The sequence below is a fragment of the Cydia fagiglandana genome, chromosome 20 (genome assembly GCF_963556715.1).
Source record: "Cydia fagiglandana chromosome 20, ilCydFagi1.1, whole genome shotgun sequence".
Taxonomy (NCBI): Eukaryota; Metazoa; Arthropoda; class Insecta; order Lepidoptera; family Tortricidae; genus Cydia; species Cydia fagiglandana.
Window position 1 is genome coordinate 6,267,868 of NC_085951.1, and position 22,825 is coordinate 6,290,692.

The window sequence follows — 22,825 nt, forward strand, 5'->3', positions numbered from 1 at the left end:
GAAATTTTATACTTTATCTGTTTCCGAGTAGCCGCACCGAGTGCACGACGCCGGGCTTTTGGATTTCTATATTTCGAAACTTTGATTCAAGCAAGTATATATCACTATTTGTTGATAAATCTTATCTTCGTGTTCTCTTCATACAATAATTATCTACGTGTATGTTAGTTTCATAGTTAAGGCGAAATCTTAGCTTGGGTTCCTTCATTCAAAATGGCGGGATAAAAGCTTGGTTGTTTGTTGTTTCCTTGTTCAGAAGATGTAATAATTGTTTTAATTGTTAGCCACATTATAATGGTCAAACAATGATATTGTATGCTGTTAAATAGGATTAACAATTTATAACAAGATCTGTGTATTGATATTTTGTTTGTGTGTTCCATATCCTCCAAGGTTATACTTTGGTCCATGTATTTGGTATTTAAGCATTTTAATCACAGAAGCTGTTAGTTGTTACTTTTCCCCTAGTCAATATATTCCTATAAAAACTAAAAAAACATGTTTCTAAAGTAATTGAATACAGTAACATGTAAAACAGTTTTTTGTTCTAACTGCTGATGATTTCACATGTGCCATTCTTTAACATGAAGATACATGGTCAGCGTTTTACTAATAACAAGGGTTTGGTTTCAGATAAATATGTCTGAGAAGAAGAAGGAAGGTAGCGAGGCTGAGCCTGAAGAAGAATTCTCTGTGGAGAAAGTTCTTGACAGAAGAGTTCGGAATGGAAAAGTGAGTAGACACAAACTACAGTCTTCTTCTCTTCTTTGTCGGTCCCTCATTACTGAAGATTGTGACCACATGGTTTTGCAGCTCCTGTGTTTGTCTCCATCAGCCTCGATCTCCCATGGCCCTCTCCGCTTAATGGAGTTTGTCTGAGGTGCCTGCTTAACTTGCCATAATCTAAAACTTCATATTTACAGGTGGAGTACTTCCTAAAATGGAAGGGATACAGTGATGCGGACAACACATGGGAGCCAGAGGAGAATCTCGACTGTCCAGATCTTATCTCAGCCTTTGAAGAGGCTAGGAAAAAAAAAGAAGCTGGTAAGGAAGATAGAATATGCTTAGTTATATTAACTCACATTTATATGGGTTGGGTCTTACTTTCTATCTTTTTATGACGCTTTACAATGAATAAAGGGCTTTTTTATTTTATATGGGTCGAGTCGGGGGACGGGAAATTTATTCAATTACCCGTCTTTATCCGACCCACCTATAAATGTGAGTTAATATGTGTTCAAAATGCGGAAGTTTTAAATATATTCTTAATTATATAAATTATATTATTAATTAAGTATGTTTTTTGTTAGTTGTACCATGTGATGCACAAAAATTTTACCTATTTAATAGGTATTTACTTAACAAACATGCATGATTGCATTTGTGTTAAATATAATTGGTGACCTGGTGAATGGTGAGTTGTAAGCACCTAGGAATTTTAGAACTAGCACTTATTCTATCGCCCACACTTAACGCGGGGGCGCCTGTACACGGTGCTGCTTCATAGCGCGGAGGTGCGGCGGCGGTGCGGTGTCGACGCGGAGGCGGTACTGGGTACACGAGTCCATGCGGTGTCGGCGCGGAGACGGCACCGTGTACACGCGCCCTAACTGTACATCCGTGGACCTTATGCCTTTTGAAATAAGGTCCACTGATGTACAGCTAGGAGTGTTGCTGTTTGTACTAACATGATCATGGCTCAGCCATTTTCTCTGTTCAGTGGATATAATTATTACAGCATGGTCTTTTAAGTGGGACTCTGAGGGAAATCTAAACCTATAGAAGATACAGGGAAACTGCTTTAGCTATCTTCACCTCTTATTTTGGCAACAATTTTGGTATGGCTAGGGATTGGAACCGGTTTTTCGCAAAAACTTAAAAATAACCATATATGTGACGTTATCTATTTAAAGGGACCTTAATCGATGGCGCTTACGCAATTATTAACGATGCTCCGATATTAATACAATGCCGCGCGACGCTGTGCGGCCTATGCGCCATCGACAATAAGGTCCCTTTTCATAGATAATGCCCCATATTTCGAATTATTTTATACTCCATATGTAGGACTCAGTTGTGTTTTAAGTAATGACTTCGTATTATTAGATTGCCCAATTAGAAATGAAATATTAACAAAGAACGAAAAAATACCGTTTTCGTTCCCATACAAAAAATACCGGTATCCGATCCACAAGTATGGCTCATGCTTGACCTTTATTTTTAATGTTGATGACTTGGATCCATTCCAAGATTATAAATCTATTATATAAACTTTTGTTTTAATTGGATTTTGTTATAAAGGGCCATTATTTACAACTCACCTCCATTTACACACTTCACAGCCGGCCCTGGAATAGGACAACCTGGTATGAATGACTATCACACTAAACGCTTGTAGATTTTATACATATTCACTTAAGTATAGTATGAATTATCTCAGGTGATTTTTTCGAGTTCGGGTGCTAATCCGTTAAACAAAAGCCTTTGTTTCTTTTAAGAGCGGTCTACAGCACGTGCCAAAGCAACCATGTCGTTTAAAAAGCAACTATCGTGATAGTATTAAGGTTCAAATTCATATGATAGCTTGTTCAGAGAACAATCAGGGTGGTCTTGTTTTTGGATATAACAAAAACGTGATATCTCCGAATGGGCTGTTTCATGAATCTGAACCATATAATTAGAACGGTAAATTTGCTTTTTAAACGGGCTTGTTCCCGTTACTTACGCCGGGGCTATTAGCAGTAAGCATTATAACCACTCCATAAAGGAAACAATACCGTTTGTTTAACAGATTAGGGTCCGAGCCCGAAAAAATCACCTGAGATAATTCATACTATAATACCATCATCATTTGTGACTAATATTTTATGTGATCTTGCATGTGTCAAGCTTCTTTTATAATACAATGTAAGTTGTAGTTGCTAACTAAATAATTAAGGAGTAAATATCTGAAATGGTTTAATTGAGCATTCCATCCATGTGGATATGGAACTTTTAAAAAGTTGTGATAAATATTATTTGCTGTTTTCAAAACTTATTTAAAAGTAGTTGCTAGATTTCCTCTCAAAAACCGGATACTTCTTTTTCTAGAGGGCAAAACTGCAAAGGTGGATAAAGATGTGAAGAAACGCAAGTCCACCGCCGCGACGCCAGATCTCAAAGGTGCTAAAAAGTCCAAGAGTGATGACAAGAAAGCATCTGGCTTTGACCGTGGCCTCGAGCCAGAGAAGATTATTGGTAAGATCCCATTTGCATATGTTTTTTGTAACTATAGTACAGTCGCCATCAGATATGTCGGAGCGGCCAAGGTGTTCACAATATCTGAACGCGCACTCTAATGCCTTGACAATAGAGGCGTGTTCATATATTTGTGAACACCTTGGCTGCTCCGATATATCTGATGGCGACTGTACTATGAAACCTTACATTTTTATGCGAAATATAGAACTTTGTTGTATTAATTTTGTGATACTGGCATATGTGTACAATTAAATGTTGCCCTTATTGGGAGCTAGCTGTGTGCACAATAGACTGACCATGCTACATAACTTAGCACAAACTTACAGTGGCGGATTTTCCCTAAGGCCCGGGCCTAGGGCGGCAAGACATTAAGGGCGGCAGTTTATATGATGGGTGCTGAGAAATGGGCGGCAATTAGTTACTAAATGGTCTGGGGCCTATTAGGATAGCCAAGACTGCAAATCCGCCACTGATAAACTTAGCAGTAAGAATGCGTACAGATGTAATGCATAATTATTTTCCATCGTTTTTTCACGAAAACGCACTTTCGTACGTTTCCGTGTGTCTTGTTATTTCAGTCAGTCTCGGTACAAAAAGTACTGAGGATGACTGAAATAGCATGACAAATTCCCTATAAGCTCCATACTTGATGTAGCTTTTGGCACGAAAAGAGGTCCAACTAACGTCGGGCTAAAGGGCAATAGTTATTTGACGGAGTCAGGTTTGTAGGTCATGAGCAGAAAAATTCACATCAGCTCCACACTTGCTCGTCTTTTATTGTACTTACAATTCACTCCACACAACTGAATGAAACAATAGGGCATTTTCCTATTAGTCAAATCAGTTACTACAGTACTTTTGTAGAACTGTCAAAACGATTTGCTAATATGGAATTTATATGAAACATTACATCGTGACGTCACGGTCACCTCACTTTCATCACTTTTTATATTTCTATCCGATTTATTAAATAGAACATGTGTTTAAATATTACTGCTATGTATGTTTTTATAATAATTATCTGGTGCTTTATTTCATGCACGGTGTGAAATAATTTATTTTAAATGCAGGAAAATACCCTATTGTCAAATATTCCTTGTTTCACTTACAGGAGCAACAGACAGCAGCGGCGAGCTGATGTTCCTCATGAAGTGGCAAGGCACAGACGAAGCGGACCTGGTCCCGGCCAAGCAAGCCAACGTGAGGTGCCCGCAGGTCGTCATTCAGTTCTACGAGGAGAGGCTCACCTGGCACACGCCGGCGCCTGATGATGCCAACAACGATGACTAGGTAATTCGCTTACAGGAGCAACAGACAGCAGCGGCGAGCTGATGTTCCTCATGAAGTGGCAAGGCACAGACGAAGCGGACCTGGTCCCGGCCAAGCAAGCCAACGTGAGGTGCCCGCAAGTCGTCATCCAGGTCTACGAGGAGAGGCTCACCTGGCACACGCCGGCGCCTGATGATGCCAACAACGATGACTAGGTAATTCGCTTTTCGCTACATTCAATTTCAATTTTTATTTTTGTCATGTTGGTATACAAGATAGACTTATGTCCGTCAATTATTGCTCATTTTTTCCTTAAAACTATTACATACTTAATTACTCAACTAATACAATTATCCCATACACCTTTTTCATCCAAATAATCTGACACTTTATAGTACGATTTTTCTATTAATTTATGTTTGAATATTTTCTTAAATGTATAATCTGGCAAATTTATTATATGATTACATTGTTGTAATGAGGTTGAAAACTCGAAGCTTTGTCACGGCGGGGGGGTGTTTATGAGGCGTCCATTACTAACGTGAGTGATATTCGATTGAGGAAAACGCCTCTCTTCCCCAGAGATTTAGTGAGACGCCTTGACCCTCCTCGCCTCTCACCTTATTCCCCTCACGTAATGATTGGACGCTCCCCTTAATGTTAAAGGGTGGTATTCCATCTGTCCAATATATTGGTCCAATGTGTAATGCGTCTCACATTTTGCTTAATGAGAGAGTGAGACCCATAGCTAAAAAGCTTGAGTAAAACCCCTATTGCGTGTAGGGAAGTATGACTGAACATTTCACGCATACATATAAGAAACCACGCTCACAAGTTTTTGTTACCTATAACGCTCTTTACGGTTTAAATCAGTGGTGGGCAAAGTACGGCCCGTGGGTCATCTTCGGCCCGCGAATGGATTTTATCCGGCCCGCCGCCGCACACAGGCGAAAACTCAATGAAAGTCGGACAAAACCAAAAAACTTCTAAGTAGCCCCAACAGGCAAAAACCAATCTTAGCGGGTAGTCCAATAAACAGTGCACGCTACTCGCATAATCATTTTCATGTTAGAGTCATCTACGCGACACGTTCTCATTCCAAAGTTCGACTTGTTCAAAGGCGAATATTTTACTGCTCTGCGAGTGTTACTTATGTGCTTACTTATTTATCGTTTGCTTTCAGAAAGTTGTGATTTAATGATGGATACCCTTCTAGGAGGTAATAACCTAATTACCAATAGTTACTTTTGATAGCTATGCTTGCTTGTTTATTATAAAAAAAAATAAGTATAATGTCTTGTATTTTTTGCACATTGTTCAACTTCACCAAGAAGAAAAGTACAACTTCCTGATAGATCCGGTTTTGATATTATCAATTTTAGAAACTACAGAACTTGGGTTTTAACATACAACCATTATTTTATGCGACCTTACGCGACGTTTTAACAAAATTTTCATTTTAATCGATGACTAGTGTAATCAAGCATGAGCGCTTAGTCACATTTTTTTTAGGCAAATGGCTATGGAAAAGACTTTTAGTGTCTTCTGATCCTTATATAACAGGACTAAGAAAATTGGGTAGTAAAAAGTCGCTTCCCATATGCCAAAATTTAAATCTTTTAGAAGAACCAGATATTATGATCAAAATTTAATAAAATGTCATAATATAATTGTAATTTTGTTTTTATTAGTTGGCAAACCTGCATTAATACGATTTCTATAATAATCCTGAATGTTTAGGTTTTGTCCGACTTTTATTGATTTTTCGCCTGTGTGCCGGTCCTATGATATAATTAGTATATGGGCTATATGGGATTGGCCCACGATTATCACAAATCAAAATAAATTTTGGCTACGATTCTGGCCCTCCACTTAAATTGCCTGAACTTTCTGGCCCCCCATGAAGAAAGTTTGCCCACCACTCACACAGGCGAAAAATCAATAAAAGTCGGACAAAATCTAAACATTCAGGATTATTATAGAAATCGTATTAATGCAGGTTTGCCAACTAATAAAAACAAAATTACAATTATATTATGACATTTTATTAAATTTTGATCATAATATCTGGTTCTTCTAAAAGATTTAAATTTTGGCATATGGGAAGCGACTTTTTACTACCCAATTTTCTTAGTCCTGTTATATAAGGATCAGAAGACACTAAAAGTCTTTTCCATAGCCATTTGCCTAAAAAAAATGTGACTAAGCGCTCATGCTTGATTACACTAGTCATCGATTAAAATGAAAATTTTGTTAAAACGTCGCGTAAGGTCGCATAAAATAATGGTTGTATGTTAAAACCCAAGTTCTGTAGTTTCTAAAATTGATAATATCAAAACCGGATCTATCAGGAAGTTGTACTTTTCTTCTTGGTGAAGTTGAACAATGTGCAAAAAATACAAGACATTATACTTATTTTTTTTTATAATAAACAAGCAAGCATAGCTATCAAAAGTAACTATTGGTAATTAGGTTATTACCTCCTAGAAGGGTATCCATCATTAAATCACAACTTTCTGAAAGCAAACGATAAATAAGTAAGCACATAAGTAACACTCGCAGAGCAGTAAAATATTCGCCTTTGAACAAGTCGAACTTTGGAATGAGAACGTGTCGCGTAGATGACTCTAACATGAAAATGATTATGCGAGTAGCGTGCACTGTTTATTGGACTACCCGCTAAGATTGGTTTTTGCCTGTTGGGGCTACTTAGAAGTTTTTTGGTTTTGTCCGACTTTCATTGAGTTTTCGCCTGTGTGCCACTGGTTTAAATGTAAAGCGGGTTTTCCACCGCGAACGAGTAATGAGCGAGAGATGGCTAAGCGGAGCGGACTTCGTTGTTAAAAAATAGGTTTGCGTTTCCACCAACAAAGAGTTTAGTTGTTTGATTCCCACCGCAAAAGAGAAATGAGCGGAGCGGGCTGAACGGAAAATGAGAAATAGGAAATGAATAGTCGATTTCCACAGAGAGCGAGTTCAGTTGAAGTTTTGAACTGGTCGACCACACAGTCGTGTTTGAACATGATGTCGAGCGATACGGAATCAAGTGATAGCGATTACGAGTTTTTATACAAGAAGAAAAAATACATATTGTTGTATATAAAACAGAGAAACAAGCGCCAAACGATTTTGGTTATGCCAGCACATTCGAGAAAGAACACTGAAGGGGGAATATAGGCTATTCAACGATTTGCCAAAAAACACGACTCATCAGTCATTCAGCTATCACAGCAATATGAAAGCGCGCTCGGTGCCGGCGGCGGCGGGGTAGGGAGGGGCGGAGACAGCAACGAGTCCTTTTCAAACTAGTCGGCCGGACCTTGACGCAGCGGGCTCATTTTAACTAGTTGGCTCGCTCCGTTCACCTCTTTCCCTGTGGAAACGCGCCTATGTAATTTACCATTGCGAGTTGACCGGACTCCGTAATGACACCGCTCCGCTCTCACGAGCTGAGCGAGCTCATTTCAACTCTTTTTGCTCATTTTGTCATTTCCGCTCGATTATTTGTTGGTGGAAACACAAGTACGTAGTTTAGTCTTGCGAGTTAAACTAAGTCCTTAATGAGTCCGCTCCGCTCGCGGTGGAAAACCCGCTTAGACAATTAATTAAAGTTACCTACTTTAACTTTAAAAGCAGTGGTGGCCGAGTGGATATGACGCCCGACTTTCAATCCGGAGGTCGCGGGTTCAAATCCCGGCTCGTACCAATGAGTTTTTCGGAACTTATGTACGAAATATCATTTGATATTTACCACTAGCTTTTCGGTGAAGGAAAACACCGTGAGGAAACCTGCATACATCTGTGAAGAGATTCAAATGTGTATGTGAAGTCCCCAATCCCCATTGGGCTAGGACTATAGCCCAAGCCCTCTCGCGCATGAGAGGAGGCCTGTGCTCAGCAGTGGGACGTATATAGGCTGAAATGATGATGATGACTTTAATTTTCATGGCCAACTCCAGCTCATTTGTTTTCCTTAACAATTTCACATAATTTTAGCCCGCGGAAGCGTATCTAATCAATTTCCTGTAGACTATACTAACCTGACGCAATTTAGTAATGAACAATGTATTTATTAAAAAATGTTCACGGTTTATTCATTTATTTATTTTTCTTCTTAGGCTAGGTCATTTATAACATGAATATAAAAGTAAAATACAAAAACACATAAAAAACAACAATAAGTATAAACACATTATAAAAAAACGGTTTATTTATTATTTGTATCTCCTTCGTTATTTTTAAGTTTGTAATTACCTTAATTGCCGTTATAAGATTGTAACATTTCTAGGCCTAACTTGAGTTAAAGGAGTTTTTTTTTTCGTTTCAGATTTAACTGCTGGAAGGTTGTGGAGGTGAAAATATTCCATTACTGTGGTATCAAAACAAACTGTGTTTAGTTTTACTCGGATTCATTTAAACTTGGTGTTTTTTCAAGAAAAATAATGATACTTTGTTGGTTGGGAATAAGACGTTATTAATATTGATATTTGATAATAGGTAGTGATAATCAAACGAGCTTCTTGAAGTGAAGTTCGATCGATATTATATGAGTCACTAAATTTGAAGATACATATATGACGGAGGGATGGCCTATGGCGGGGGCACGCAGTACATCGATATATTAATTTCACAGCTTAAATTAGTATGCTACCAGTGCATGAAATAAGCATTCGGACTAGTTAACCATACTAATGGCTGATATTCTAGTACTAAATGATGAAAATGACTATTCATTCTTTGGATGCAAGGATTCAAATAAAAGGATCACATGAAAACGTTTAAATCTTTATTTCACAAAAGTAAACTTCTAATGACACCTATGAAATCAAATTAACACTGTTCGGAAAACATATCAAAACTCAAAAATCCGCGTTTTCCCAGAGATACGACCTAGCTAGATCGATTTATCGGCCCCGAAAACCGCCATGTAGCAAATGTCATCAAAATCGTTACAGCCGTTTCCGAGATCCCCGAAATATATATATAATGAAATAAATATATACAAGAGTTGCTCTATTAAAGGTATAAGGTTTATATCTGAAAAATTAAGTGACGAAATATAATCATTTTTGATAACGGTTCTTATAAACAACCGATGAAGTATTGCTTTCTGCTTGAGAAGGTCATACCCATTCTTCCATTACGAAATGTATCGGAAGGGCTCCAAGACTGGTACATACTCGTATATATCCCGTTTTTCTAATTTGAGTCGCAAGTAAGTACCAAACAAAACTATTCCACTTGTAAGGGCCCAGCGTCAAAATTAGCTTTAGACTCCCTTAACTTTGCCATGTCTACAGGAAAGACGCGAATGAACTGAGCATACTATAATATGTGTATGAGCTAAACGCTCAAATTGTATTGCTACCATTTTTTTTATAAAACTGATTATATTGAATTATATCTGTGTTACTTTCACTTTTTAAATATCGCGGTAACCGAAGACAATCTTAAAAATAGTTTGTACACAACTCTTTTCCAAACCACATAGATGTATTGTAGCTCTATTAAATTTGCAATACTTGGCACCACTAACCCGGAGTTAAGCGGTTGAACCGTTAAATCAGTGTCAAAATACACTGGTAACCATGGTATGTCCATCTTTAACCGGTTAACCCCCGGTTACCATGCAAGTGGCCCTCTCTGGTACAATGTATGTAGATTGCATTATCTACAAGAACGAATTGTAAATTAATACCGCTTGGGATAGACATAACGTGTTTAAAGAGAAAATAAACTTAAGGCCCCCCCCCCCACATCTGGCGTCTTTCGAGCGTCGGCGTCTGTCGGCGTCGGTCCAGCGCTATGGAAAATGACGTCGCTGCGCAGTTGCGTCGACGTCGGCCATAGAATTGTAGACGCCGACGCTCGTAAGACGCCAGATGTGGGGGGGCCCTAAGGATGTTTCTGGATTTGTGGATTTACGCAAAAAGTTTGTGGATATAGATTAAGAATCAATCATAAGCAAATGAACTGAAAATATTTCTTTAATAATTTCAAACTATGATTTGTTAACCATTTTTTTATCCTATGACTTGTTTTGCCAGTCATTGAGAAGGATACAGTTCATTATGTCTTATCTTTAACTATCGACACTATGTTAAGTGACTAGGCAATAAAAGTGTTTGCCAAATTATTTTTTTTATTAAGCAATATCCTTTACATATTTCCGTTAAAATGAGTGAACATAGTCAAGTGTCTTCGAGAACAGCATTAGGTATAAACAATGCAACTTGGCGTGTCCACACAGAACGAGCGAACTCGTTTGAGCGCTCGCTGCAATTAGCTACAGTGCGCACACAATAAATTAGCGGTTTATATATAAGTAGCTACTTATAATATACAAAGAAATAACAAAAGTTTACTTGTAGACGACAGCGCAGCGTTTCATCGATCGTATTAGATGTATCAAGTATAAGACAACTGTTTTGATTTTACAGCTGATGTAGACGGCGCTGTAGGACTCCGTACAATATACGGTAACTCTGGTTGCCAAAAGTTGCCTTGTACAGTCGTCATCAGTTATATCGGAACGGCCAAGGTGCTCTCAAATATCTGAACACGCCCCTATTGTCAAGACGTTAGAATGCGTGTTCAGATATTGTGAACACCTTGGCCGCTCAGATATATCTGATGGCGACTGTATATTCAGTGACCACAACACGTAGCGGTAGTCATCTATTTCAGCTGTAAATCAAGAGGCACAATTTCGTTTACAATCAATAAATAAAAATGGATCCGGAAACGAAAGAACACAAGCAACACAACCGGCATAAAGTAAATATAAAACAAATTTAACCTTTTGAACGCCAGAACGCCACAGATGGCAATTAACGTCAACGCAAAATTGTGACAATGACGTCAAAGACGGCATTTGACGTCGATCGTTTTTTGATGAAAATCTACTGAAAAACACTCCACTTTTAGGTTGGCATTATTTATTCACAAGACTAAATTTTACCCTTGTGGCGTCAGTGGCAAGGCAAATGGATGCGCAGTTTGGCCTTCAAAAGGTTAATAAAAAACCCGCACTAAGTATAAGCTTCTATCGCGCCCCGCATGGGTTTTACATCATCATTAATTATATCAATTTGCGACATTGTTTAATTTAATCATAGAAGGTAGCATCCTATAGAAGTGGTATACGCGTGCCTCCGTGAGGGACAAAACATACGCAATGCGACAATATTAAAAACACGTTTTAACATTCCTGACAACATACTCGTACCAATAACAATCTATGTAATTCGGTCGGGTTATTTGTTGCCCACCACCCCCACCATAAACCATACTAAATTTTATGGTGGGGAACAAACAAAAATTGAGACTGACAAAGACGAGCAATAATACGGCTTTCTCTGCTACTCCTACTGAAAGTTCCATAAGTGCATCTCGTTCGGTCGTTTGGCCCCTCCCCCGTTTCATTTCTATTTTATTGTACCTCTATGAATCTAATACATTTTCTTGTTGGCTGACGCACATCGAATTATTCTTGGGCGTCGACTGCACGCAGCAAATTAGTAAGGCGCCTTTGAGCATGCCGAAACACAAACACAGGATGGCTAGCTCTATGTGGACCCACCTAGTCACAGATTCATATGCCTATAATTTCTATGTTTATGGTAAAAGTGCATTTTTACCTCCAAGGAGGGGTGAGATAGAATTGTTTTGTGAAATTCCAGTAACGGGTCCTCTTTGCAATTTCCATAGTATGATGGTAATATCCTTATAGAGACTAAATAAGACTGTGTCAGCTCTTGCGTTAGCATGTGTTTCAAAATTTCTAATCGAATTCCTTGATCCGGAATGAGATCGTCAAAAACAACCCCTAATGCTTTAGTAAAGTATTCATCGATGCTAGGAAAGAATGCCTGTATGTCCTCTCTCAGAAAGTCGAGACATATTTTACCGAATTGTGGAGCTACTTCCTTGCAGATGGCGATCCAAAAGTCATCGTCTTCTTTGTAATTGCTGCGATCAACCTTCACTTTGTTATCGTGTACAACTTGTGCAAATGCAACGGTCAGTTTCCATTCTCTTAACGTGAGATACGCGACGTTTTGATCTAGCTTTTGCTCAAGTTCTTTTTGAATATTACCAAACATGGCGACGGGCACTATCTTATCTTTCTCTACAAGAGGCCTTATTTTTAGCCGCAAGATGTTCAGTAGCTTTTTAAGATTAGTTTTCACGATGTCATTTTTATCTTTTGTTGCCCATACAGATACTGAATGTTTCAATAAAGGCAACAGTACTGTTTCATATCTCTGTGCTTGGATATCTAAACTTCCAGGGCAACAAAGGAATGATGCCAACAAAGGCATCAAATCATTATGAACAAACCCATCTGTCTTATCTTTTGTATAGACAGCAATAAAGTACTCTTGTAGAATCTCAGCTATGAACTCTGGTTCCATCGAGTCTATGAGATTTTCCATATCGCATATTAAAGCATTAAGGGTTTGTTCGTATTTATTTTTGTCCAAGTCCGAATTTGGAAGCAAAGCTTTCGTAAACTTGTAGCTTCTCATCACAAAGGCAGGTCTAACACTAAGAGGTACTTTTCTGGCATTTCCTAGGAGTTCGTATATGGTTTTGTCTTCCCCAAAAGTGAGCGCGTCAATAAAAACTGACAGGAGACCCCAAATATTTTCAATTTTGGATGGGCTTTTTTCTTTGCACAGCATTTCGTAGGTGAGTTTAAATGTAACTGCTCGAATCGATAAGTTTTTAATGGTTTTCCAGTGGTTACTGAAAAGTCTTTGTAGATCTTCGCTTTGCATTTTCGCAAAAGCACATCGGATACCATGTTTCTGTAATGAGACGGGAGAGTCTAATAACTTGGGTATTAACTCGCTACAGCGGACAACGCACAAGTTGTAGAGAATTGCGTTTAGAGACGGAAGAGCGAATTGCAAATAATCTCCTTTAGCGTAAAGTAGAATATCGTCAGGAGTCGGCTGAGGTCGAGAGAAATGCATATTTTTAGCAATGTGCTTCCTCAAACTCACCAGGACGTCTTCATTCTTTTCCCAGTTTATTTTTGCGTCTTCCGGTTTATAGTCGTTGATAATAACGGACAGTTCCCGTTCCGGTAGTAGGAAACTCAAACCTCGCATTAAAGCTTTATGCCCAAGAGGTTGAGTAAGCCTCTCTCGATATGATTGGGACCATTCAGAGGCAATAGAATCAGCCCAGTATATTCTTAGCTTTGTGAGAAGTTGCCGTAAAGATACTGCGTCGTTACAACGCATGCTTGCTACCACATGTTCGTATCGAGAGAGTAAACTTGGGTCGTGTTTCAACGCATTGACACATACTCGGTCAGACTCGCACAAAAGAATTGATTCTTCAAACATGTATTTTCTCCACCTCTTGTTGACATCGTATATCCATGATAGTTTGGCCTTTATGGCGTTATCTCGTTTAACTTTGATTAGTTCGTTAATTTTCTTCAACACATAAGGATAGTCTGATAGATTTTTTTGCCAGTCATTTAATAATTTGAGCATTAGTTCAATCAACTCGACATTTTTATCGAAAGAAGCATGATCATCAAAATTTTGTTTATCAATTTTCTTCAATACAAATTTGTACAAGAATTCAAATAATAGTGTTTGTTCTTGTACGGTCATTTTTGTCTGGTATTCTTTAAAAGTGTAAAATTCAAATTTTTCTCTTATTTTTTCAGGCACGTCCTTATTGTTTAACACTTCATGAACAATTATAGCTTTTAGCATGATTTGATCACCATCAGAGTCTTCGTCTTCCGACTCCTTAATGTTAATGGCATTAAAGATGTTCATCAAAAGACCCCAACACTTCGAGTCATAACTGAGAATGTTGGTGGGTCGGTGAAGTAAGTTTTGAACAAATTCAATTTTGTTATCGTTGGAATCTTTTAGATGATTATCATTATAATATTGCAATAAGGTTTCCAAATTTCTCAAGTCGTGGTCAACGGCTCGAGTTAGCCGGCGGAACATGTAGTTCTTATCATAATCGTTAGTAGTGTTTTTTATCTTTTCTTTAAACTCTGTTAAAACTACGTCGAATGGCAAACACTTGTACCAGTTCAACAAGTCACTAGTGTCACTGCAGCCACTGCTATTGACGTATGTGTATAATCGTATCATTCCAGCATTCTCATCTTTGGGTTCATCCACATCCACGTCTTCATTACTGAACGCACTATTTAAAAGATCGATTTCCTGTTTATTAAATTTGTTTATAAATATATCTCTAATGAAATTTATACGTTCTTCTTGTGGCATTCTTTTAAGGAAATATTGCACCTTGCCAAAATCAATCCAAATATTATTAGGTTCTTGGATATTTGCTTGTGATAGCAAAAACTCTCTAATTTTGTTCTCGTCCAAGAATTGAACAAATGTTGGAATATGAATATGGTTAGCATAATGACAGAAGTTTTGATGAATTCGTTCAGGATATGTCTTCATTAAGAGTTTAGTAAACTTTTCATTGAATACAGGCAATTCTCGTCTTTTGCTTTTCGCTTCAGTTTCTATCGCATCGAGGTAAAAATCTAAATGCGTGTTTAACAAAAACATTGTCGCCTGAAATCCTTTGCGAGTGCAGTCCCACTTCTTTATACTTCTGACATATACTTTTAATATATGATGTGATTTTTCGCAAAGGCGTTTCAGTAGATTTGATTCAATGTCATTAGAATATTTTTCAACTTTGATCTCCATAAATGCGACAGAGCAATGTGGCAGCCACTTGAGGGCAGTTTTCAGATCGAAAGGTTCATAGTAGTTGAAGAAATCTTCGACACGATTCTCGTCTCGTAAGTTAAGCCTTATATGCAACATCAATTTATTAGCCGCTTTCGCCATCATATTCGGGATAAGGTGTGAATGTAAGTATTCCGGATTTATAAAATGGGCGTAAGTGTTATCCGTAATAAGCCAAGAACTCCGCGTGAGTGCGCGTGAGGCGTACAACATGTCATTGCCCTTGAGAATCCCCAGAATGTAATCTACATCCCTATTTGCGCTGGCTATATCGACCTTGACTAAGTTGTTTACATCGTCTTCGTTAAAATCAATGTCTTCTAGGGCGTCCCTTGCCCGGTTTTCAGTAGATTCTTGGACTATTTTATTGTAGTTGCGATGTTTATGTCCTAATGTAGGCCCTTCTAACTTCACCGGAGCCATTTTACCACCTGAAAAAACCAACGAAGGATGATTACTGATTGGTGATGGAAGCCAGTACTTACCTACAGAGGGCCTATACCGCGATAAACGAAAATCGGAATTTCGTTATCTGCGTCTACCATTTAGTGATAGAGCTTAGCGAAAAGAAACTGCATTTTTGGCAGAAAGCAAGCCGCTTTGCACAGTGGTACTAGGGACCAATCTGAATGATTTCATCCGAGGAAACACAAATTTCATTCACTAGAATTCAAGATGGCGGACATTTTCCAAAATGGCGGCTGCAATATTTAAAAAAATTATAGACACAAAACGGCTGCACCGATTTTGGTGATTTATATATCGATCAATTCGTATTGACACCTGTAATCGAATAAAAAATATGGCATTTAAGAAATTAAAGATGGCGGCCGAATATTAATAAAATTGTGTTTTTTTTCTTAAATTTTTTTCCTTCTAATTAAAATAACAACTAAATATTCTATAATATGATCACATATTCTTTAATTTAAATGAAACCTGATAATATTATCTGCAAAATAAAAAAATTATCTTAACAATCCGTTGAGTAGTTTTTGAACTATACGCATTTCAAAAAGCGCGTCACTGCCGTCCGAAATGGCCCGCTCGCGCGGCTCGCGTCAAAACTGAGAACTTTGATGATTTAAAGGCAAAAAAAGAACTGAAAACATGTTTACTATATTTATTGAGCTATGAATTAATAAATAAATTGTATTTCCGCTAATTATTTGTGACCTTCACGGGAAAAGGTATGGCGGCTGGCGCTTACGTCGCTTAGCACCGGAATAGTATTGGAGCGGCGTTAATAATAGCGTAAGCGCCATCCGCCCTAAGGTACCTATACCCGTGGGTTCTAATTTATTCCTCTATCATCTTCGTCCGATGTGTTTGAACAGAAAGAAAAGAAAATTCATATGAAATCAGAACAAAATATACCTAATATAATTAAATAAAATATAAAGAGATGAACTACGCCAAACTACGGCGTGGTTTACCTATAAGTACCTTTCGTTTTTGCAGTTGCCTTTGCAAGTGCTGCATTGCACTGTGCAGGGTAGACCCACCCTTTGACACGTGCAGCGCATTGTTTCGCAGCCTTCTTTAGAGCCGCAATGGTCCAGGTATGATAATTCATGCCATATCTCCCTGGCACCAGACCGTTGCGGTTCCCAACTGCCATTAGATGACTTCCAACCCCAAGAGGATGGCAATGGCACAGAGGCATCATGAAGAATCAGGTTTCATGGGCATATCACCCCATAAGTGGCCTGCTTGATATGTGAGACGGAGCGCGTGTTTATGTAATGCTGCCGATGTTGGTGGGATGGTGGTTATCAATTTATTATTAGTAGCAAATAGCTCCTTGCGTACCAAGTTGACCAACGAATGTGCTATTTGTAGGTCATATAGGTAGCAGGTGAACTTTTCCAGCATAGCCATGATTTCTTCAGGAAGGCTTTGTAATGGCTGCGATATTTCTTTCAAAGCTGGTGTAACTTAAGGGTGTGACAACCACGTTTTGAAGCAAGACTTCTTTCCTTTTGTATGAAAGTAAGAAGTGTCACAACCTGTAGAGGCGTGAAAGTCACGAAGAGCGGTTGATCTGTCAGGACCCAAAGTATTTGCTATTTTATGAACATCGACATAACGGCCTTTATTTGCAGTCCCAGTTAATAGCCATAACTCTTACAGACCACTCTCAATTTAAGTTTGATGAATGATATCTATAACACCAAAACATCTGTATCGGAAGATCTAATCAAAATATGCCTAATTCCCTGTTCTCAATTGCCTGATCGTATGAATAGGAACACATGCTGCATGCAAGAAGCTGATGGCCGCATCGTACTTCACGCGAAAGATCAGGCAGAACAGGGAATTAGGCGTATTTTGATTAGATCTTCCGATACAGATGTTTTGGTGTAATTGATATCATATAACTTTAATTGAGAGTGGCCTGCAAGAGTTATGGCTAATAACTGGGGCTGCAAATAAACGCCGTTATATCGATGTTCACAAATAGCAAATACTTTGGGTCCTGACAGATCAACCGCTCTTCGTGGCTTTCACGCCCCTACATGTGACATTGTTTCTTACTTCCATACTAAAGGAAAGAAGTCTTGCTTCAAAACGTGGTTGTCACACCCTGAAGTTACACCAGCTTTGAAAGAAATATCGCAGCCATTACAAAGCCTTCCTGAAGAAATCATGGCTATGCTGGAAAAGTTCACCTGCTACCTATATGACCCACAAATAGCACATTTGTCGGTCAACTTGGTACGCAAGGAGCTATTTGCTACTAAAAATAAATTGGTAACCAGCATCCCCCCCAACATCGGCAGCATTACATAAACACGCGCTCCGTCTCACATCAAGCAGGCCACTTATGGGGTGATATGCCCTTATTCTTGATGATGCCTCTGTGTCATCGCCATCCTCTTGGGGTTGGAAGTCATCTAATGGCAGTTGGGAATCGCAATGGTCTGATGCCAGGGAGATATTTATTTGTTTATTTATTTATTTACATATTTAGATATGGCGTGAATTATCATACTTGGACCATTGCGGCTCTAAAAAAGGCTGCGAAACAATGCGCTGCACGTGTCAGAGGGTGGGTCTACCCTGCACAGTGCAATGCAGCACTTGCAAAGGCAACTGCAAAAACGGAAGGTACTTATACGTAAATCACGCCAAACTGTCCCGCCCTCCATTACTATTTCAATACTACACACATTGAAATAGTAATGGAGGGGCGGGACAGTTTGGCGTAGTTCATCTCTATATATTTAATTTAATTATATTAGGTATATTTTGTTCTGATTTCATATGAAATTTCTTTTCTTTCTGTTCAAACACATCGGACGAAGATGATAAAGAGGAATAAATTTGAACCCACGGGTGTAGGTACCTTAGGGCGGATGGCGCTTAAGCTCAGTGTTGGCCGTAATGGTTAATTCTAATTAACAATTAATCAATTGCATTAACCATTAATTCCGCAATTAATCAATTGCATTACGCATCAATTTAATTAAAGTTAGTTAGAATTGAATCTTGAGACGTTTAATTACATTGATTGTCAATCTAATTGCCTATTCAATGGCATTAAAGTTTCAAAAAATTAATTAGAATTACTCTCAATTGCATTAACGTTTAATGGAATTAAATATTTTTTTCATAAACTAATAATTAATGTTAATTTTGCTTGAAACTATTAAATGGGAATACACTCATTATTGGTGTATTTTTATTTGTCCCTGTCATATGTGAGTTGGAGACAAATGGGAAACGGGGACAAATGGAATTTATTCATTTATATGAAGCGCTTATTCCATCTGTTCCTTCCTTCCTATATGTTCCCCGTGGGGACAAATGGGAATACACCCATTATTGTTAGTTATAATGGGTGCTCATAAAATAAATAAAATAAATAAAATAAATAAAATAAATAAAATAAATAAAATAAATAAAATAAATAAAATAAATAAAATAAATAAAATAAATAAAATAAATAAAATAAATAAAATAAATAAAATAAATAAAATAAATAAAATAAATAAAATAAATAAAATAAATAAAATAAATAAAATAAATAAAATAAATAAAATAAATAAAATAAATAAAATAAATAAAATAAATAAAATAAATAAAATAAATAAAATAAATAAAATAAATAAAATAAATAAAATAAATAAAATAAATAAAATAAATAAAATAAATAAAATAAATAAAATAAATAAAATAAATAAAATAAATAAAATAAATAAAATAAATAAAATAAATAAAATAAATGGTGACGCGGGCCGTACTTTGTTAATATTTATGACTTTATGAGACATTGTCGTTTGTCACTATTACATACAAAATAGCCAAGGCGGCACTCGGGCCGCAAGGGATAGGTTCACGAGCCGCATGCGGCCCGCAGGCCGCAGGTTGCCGACCGCTGCACTAGACCTTTGATCCCTTGGACGTCTTTATAAAATTACGATATTTATTCTTGTTAATTGTTAATTATCAATCACATGTTTAATTTTCATTAAAAATTGTTTTAGTTTTTAATGGTTTGTAAAGCAATAACCATTAATGGTTTGTAAAGCAATAACCATTAATTCTTTTTAATTGTTAGTGGTTCGTAATAAATTAACATTAATGCAAATTGATGTTCAATGCAATTGCTAATTAATTTTCCTTCAATGGTTAATGGCTAATGGCAATTAACCTTTTCAATGGTTAATTTTTAATGGTCAATTGCATTAACGTTCGGCCAACACTGCTTAAGCTATTATTAACGCCGCTCCAATACTATTCCGGTGCTAAGAGACGTAGGCGCCAGCCGCCATACCTTTTCCCGTGATGGTCACAAATAATAAGCGGAAATACAATTTATTTATTAATTTATAGCTTAATAAATAAAGGAAATATGTTTTCAGTTCTTTTTTTGCCTTTAAATCATCAAAGTTCTCAGTTTTGACGCGAGCCGCGCGAGCGGGCTGTTTCGTACGGCAGTTACGCGCTTTTTGAAATGCGCATAGTTCAAAAATTACTCAACGGATTGTTAAGATTATTTTTTTATTTTACAGATAATATTATCAGGTTTCATTTAAATTAAAGAAAATGTGATCATATTATAGAATATTTAGTTGTTATTTTTATTAGAAGGAAAAAAATTAAAGAAAAAAAACACAATTTTCTTAATATTCGGCCGCTATCTTTAATTTATTAAATGCCATATTTTTTATTCGATTACAGGTGTCAATACGAATTGATCGATATATCAATCACCAAAATCGGTGCAGCCGTTATGTGTCTATAATCTTTTTAAATATTGCAGCCGCCATTTTGGAAAAGGTCCGCCATCTTGAATTCTAGTGAATGAAATTTGTGTTTCCTCGGATGAAATCATTCAGGTTGGTCCCTAGTATCACTGGGCAAAGGGGCTTGCTTTCTGCCAAAAATGCAGCTTTCGATGTAAATATCGCCGTAAGCCCTACTACTATTCTTGCATACCTACTCGAGCGACTCGTTGTCATTTTACGGAGAGGTACACGCGTTTTTGTTAAAGGTCCACAGAAGTTACAATATATGTTTATTAATATTACGTCGAATCGCTGAGGTTCATCCGCCATCCTGATACTCACGAAGAGGTTCAAAGTTGTTATAAGTAGGGAATAATAAATATCGACGTTTAAAATTCGAATTGTACCTAAAATGTTAAATTATGCCTAAAATGTTTGCCCTTTTCTCACTTGTCTTATTCTTATTTTTGTACTTAAAGGTAATTAAAATTACTGCTTAAAGTAAGAAGATTAGATTGGGCGTGACAGTCGTGACACTAAGTATGGCGATAATAAGACACCTAGGTACAAGTACCTGTAATTCAGAAACCTAACGGTAAAAATGTTGTGTAAGTAAAGAAGTTAAAAATAATTATAAACGCGCATTCAACAGCTGCAGTGTAGCTATCATAAATTAGCATTTCGACCTACCAATTCCAGCCAGAAAAAACAAGTGAGTCATTTCGCAATCCTAAAAATAGATATCGTCCGACCCAAGAATTGCACACGCGATATGTATCTACATTTTTTACGCTACGTCCTTGTTGTTTGAGTGTACATAACGCCCACTTTTCAACACTAACATTAACATAACACAAATATGAATCAAACAGAAAGACTTACAAGGTTTACCGTGGAAAATATCTTTAAACTATTACTAAGAAAAACAATCAATTTGTTTAATTAGGTACTATAATTTAATTTTGATCTTACCTTTTCTGTATTCTATAGATAATCACTTAATCCTCTGAATTCAATAATACTCTTATATTTGCACCTAACGTTGTGCAATTCACCGGGTGTTTGTTACTGCGCGTCACCGTCAACATGTATGTTTTTGTCAATATTTTCGCTATCTGTGGTACAAACTTGTGCTAGGTTCACACAAATGCGTTTTATGAAGTAAGACCTCGTCTTCACGGCTGTTATTGGTGCGGCGATTTTGTCTGTTTCTAAGTATGACTAATCACTGGGATCGTACATTTTCCAGCATTTTTGGTGCAGCAGAGTGGTGTTAACGGAATTGGTATAGATAATTTCAACTGAAATGGTAAATTAAGGTTAATATCAACGTAATAAACGCTAATTAATTATAGACCGTGTTTTTAGCATTAGAAAGAACTTCGCAGAAGTAAGCTTGTGCTTCCAAATCCGGCACTTTTAGCGGTAATAATTTGAAGTAAATTATATGTATTGACCATGCTACATTAGATAATTAAATAATTATTAACAATTAAAAAGCCTGATAAAAACTGCACGCTTGCTTCTGTGGAGTTCTTTCTAATGCTAAAAAAGACGAACTAAAGGGTTGAAATTATTTATACCATTCCGTCAATAACACTTCGTGCACCAAAAATGCTGGGAAATGTACGATCCCTGCTTATAACGTATTAACTACTAAACATTTCAATGAAATGATACCGCAGCGTAAACAAACTTATAGTTCGTTTTTATTAAGCATTAGAAATAAGGTAAACAATCTTGATGTGTCTTTTAATTGAAAAACACATTTAAAAATAAGTTACGGCAAATATGTAACAATTATGAATCTAATACGATCATTTATATTCTTCTGCTCTCATAAATGATAGTTACTGATTTTTAATAAGCGTTTTTCAATTAAAACACATGCCAAAATCGCTTACCTTCTTCCAAGTTCTTTCTAATGCTAAAAAAAAACGAACTAGGACTTTTAAACGAAGTCTAAAGATGTTTTCGAGAACATGAACATGTGTGTTTGAGAGTTTTCGTTGTGCCTGATGCAAAGTTAACTGCAATGTGTAGGTACAGTCACCATCTAATCGATAGCGACGGCCAGTGGCCAAATATTTCAGATTACATCCTCATTTCTATGGTAACCATCACTATCTATTTTCATGCGGACTGTACAGACCTACACCATTCTGGTCGAATGTCCCTTGCGCAATCGGTACATTTTTCATTGATATAAAATAAGCACTGACATTGTATCCTAGATATCGTGACCGCAAGATTATATTTGTTTAGCAACATTGCCTTGTAAATCAATGCACTCTTGATTTTAGATTAACATTGAAACCAATA

At 37.1% G+C, this 22,825-nt stretch overlaps 2 protein-coding genes across 4 annotated transcripts; one reads left to right on the plus strand and one right to left on the minus strand.

Annotated features, from left to right (window-relative positions):
* Positions 1 to 20: 20 nt before the first annotated feature.
* On the plus strand, positions 21 to 10,645 carry LOC134674606 (chromobox protein homolog 1-like). 3 transcript variants are annotated; one of them, XM_063532718.1, is made up of 7 exons: positions 21 to 94; positions 634 to 732; positions 924 to 1,047; positions 2,346 to 2,369; positions 3,094 to 3,240; positions 4,355 to 4,533; positions 8,840 to 10,645. In XM_063532718.1, the coding sequence occupies exons 2-6, from the start codon at positions 640 to 642 to the stop codon at positions 4,531 to 4,533; spliced, it is 567 nt and encodes a 188-aa protein (XP_063388788.1). In that variant the 5' UTR covers positions 21 to 94; positions 634 to 639; the 3' UTR covers positions 8,840 to 10,645. The 3 variants fall into 3 exon arrangements, with proteins under 3 accessions (XP_063388788.1, XP_063388789.1, XP_063388787.1); XM_063532719.1 differs by having other exon boundaries at positions 67 to 90; XM_063532717.1 differs by lacking the exons at positions 21 to 94; positions 2,346 to 2,369 and having other exon boundaries at positions 601 to 732.
* LOC134674605 (uncharacterized) lies at positions 9,284 to 21,498 on the minus strand. Its single transcript, XM_063532716.1, has 2 exons — positions 21,476 to 21,498; positions 9,284 to 15,700 (listed from the first exon to the last, which is right to left on the minus strand). Exon 2 carries the CDS (start codon positions 15,690 to 15,692, stop codon positions 12,099 to 12,101), a length of 3,594 nt encoding a protein of 1,197 aa, XP_063388786.1. The 5' UTR covers positions 15,693 to 15,700; positions 21,476 to 21,498; the 3' UTR covers positions 9,284 to 12,098.
* Positions 21,499 to 22,825: the final 1,327 nt, after the last annotated feature.

Bases quoted from the DNA above. Each gene is read 5' to 3' on its own strand.
- LOC134674606 (XM_063532718.1), top strand. From the start codon at position 640: ATGTCTGAGAAGAAGAAGGAAGGTAGCGAGGCTGAGCCTGAAGAAGAA. The intron at 733-923 runs GTGAGTAGACAC...TCATATTTACAG, and splicing joins GAAGAGTTCGGAATGGAAAA to GTGGAGTACTTCCTAAAATG. The intron at 3,241-4,354 runs GTAAGATCCCAT...TTTCACTTACAG, and splicing joins CGAGCCAGAGAAGATTATTG to GAGCAACAGACAGCAGCGGC.
- LOC134674605 (XM_063532716.1), bottom strand. From the start codon at position 15,692: ATGGCTCCGGTGAAGTTAGAAGGGCCTACATTAGGACATAAACATCGC.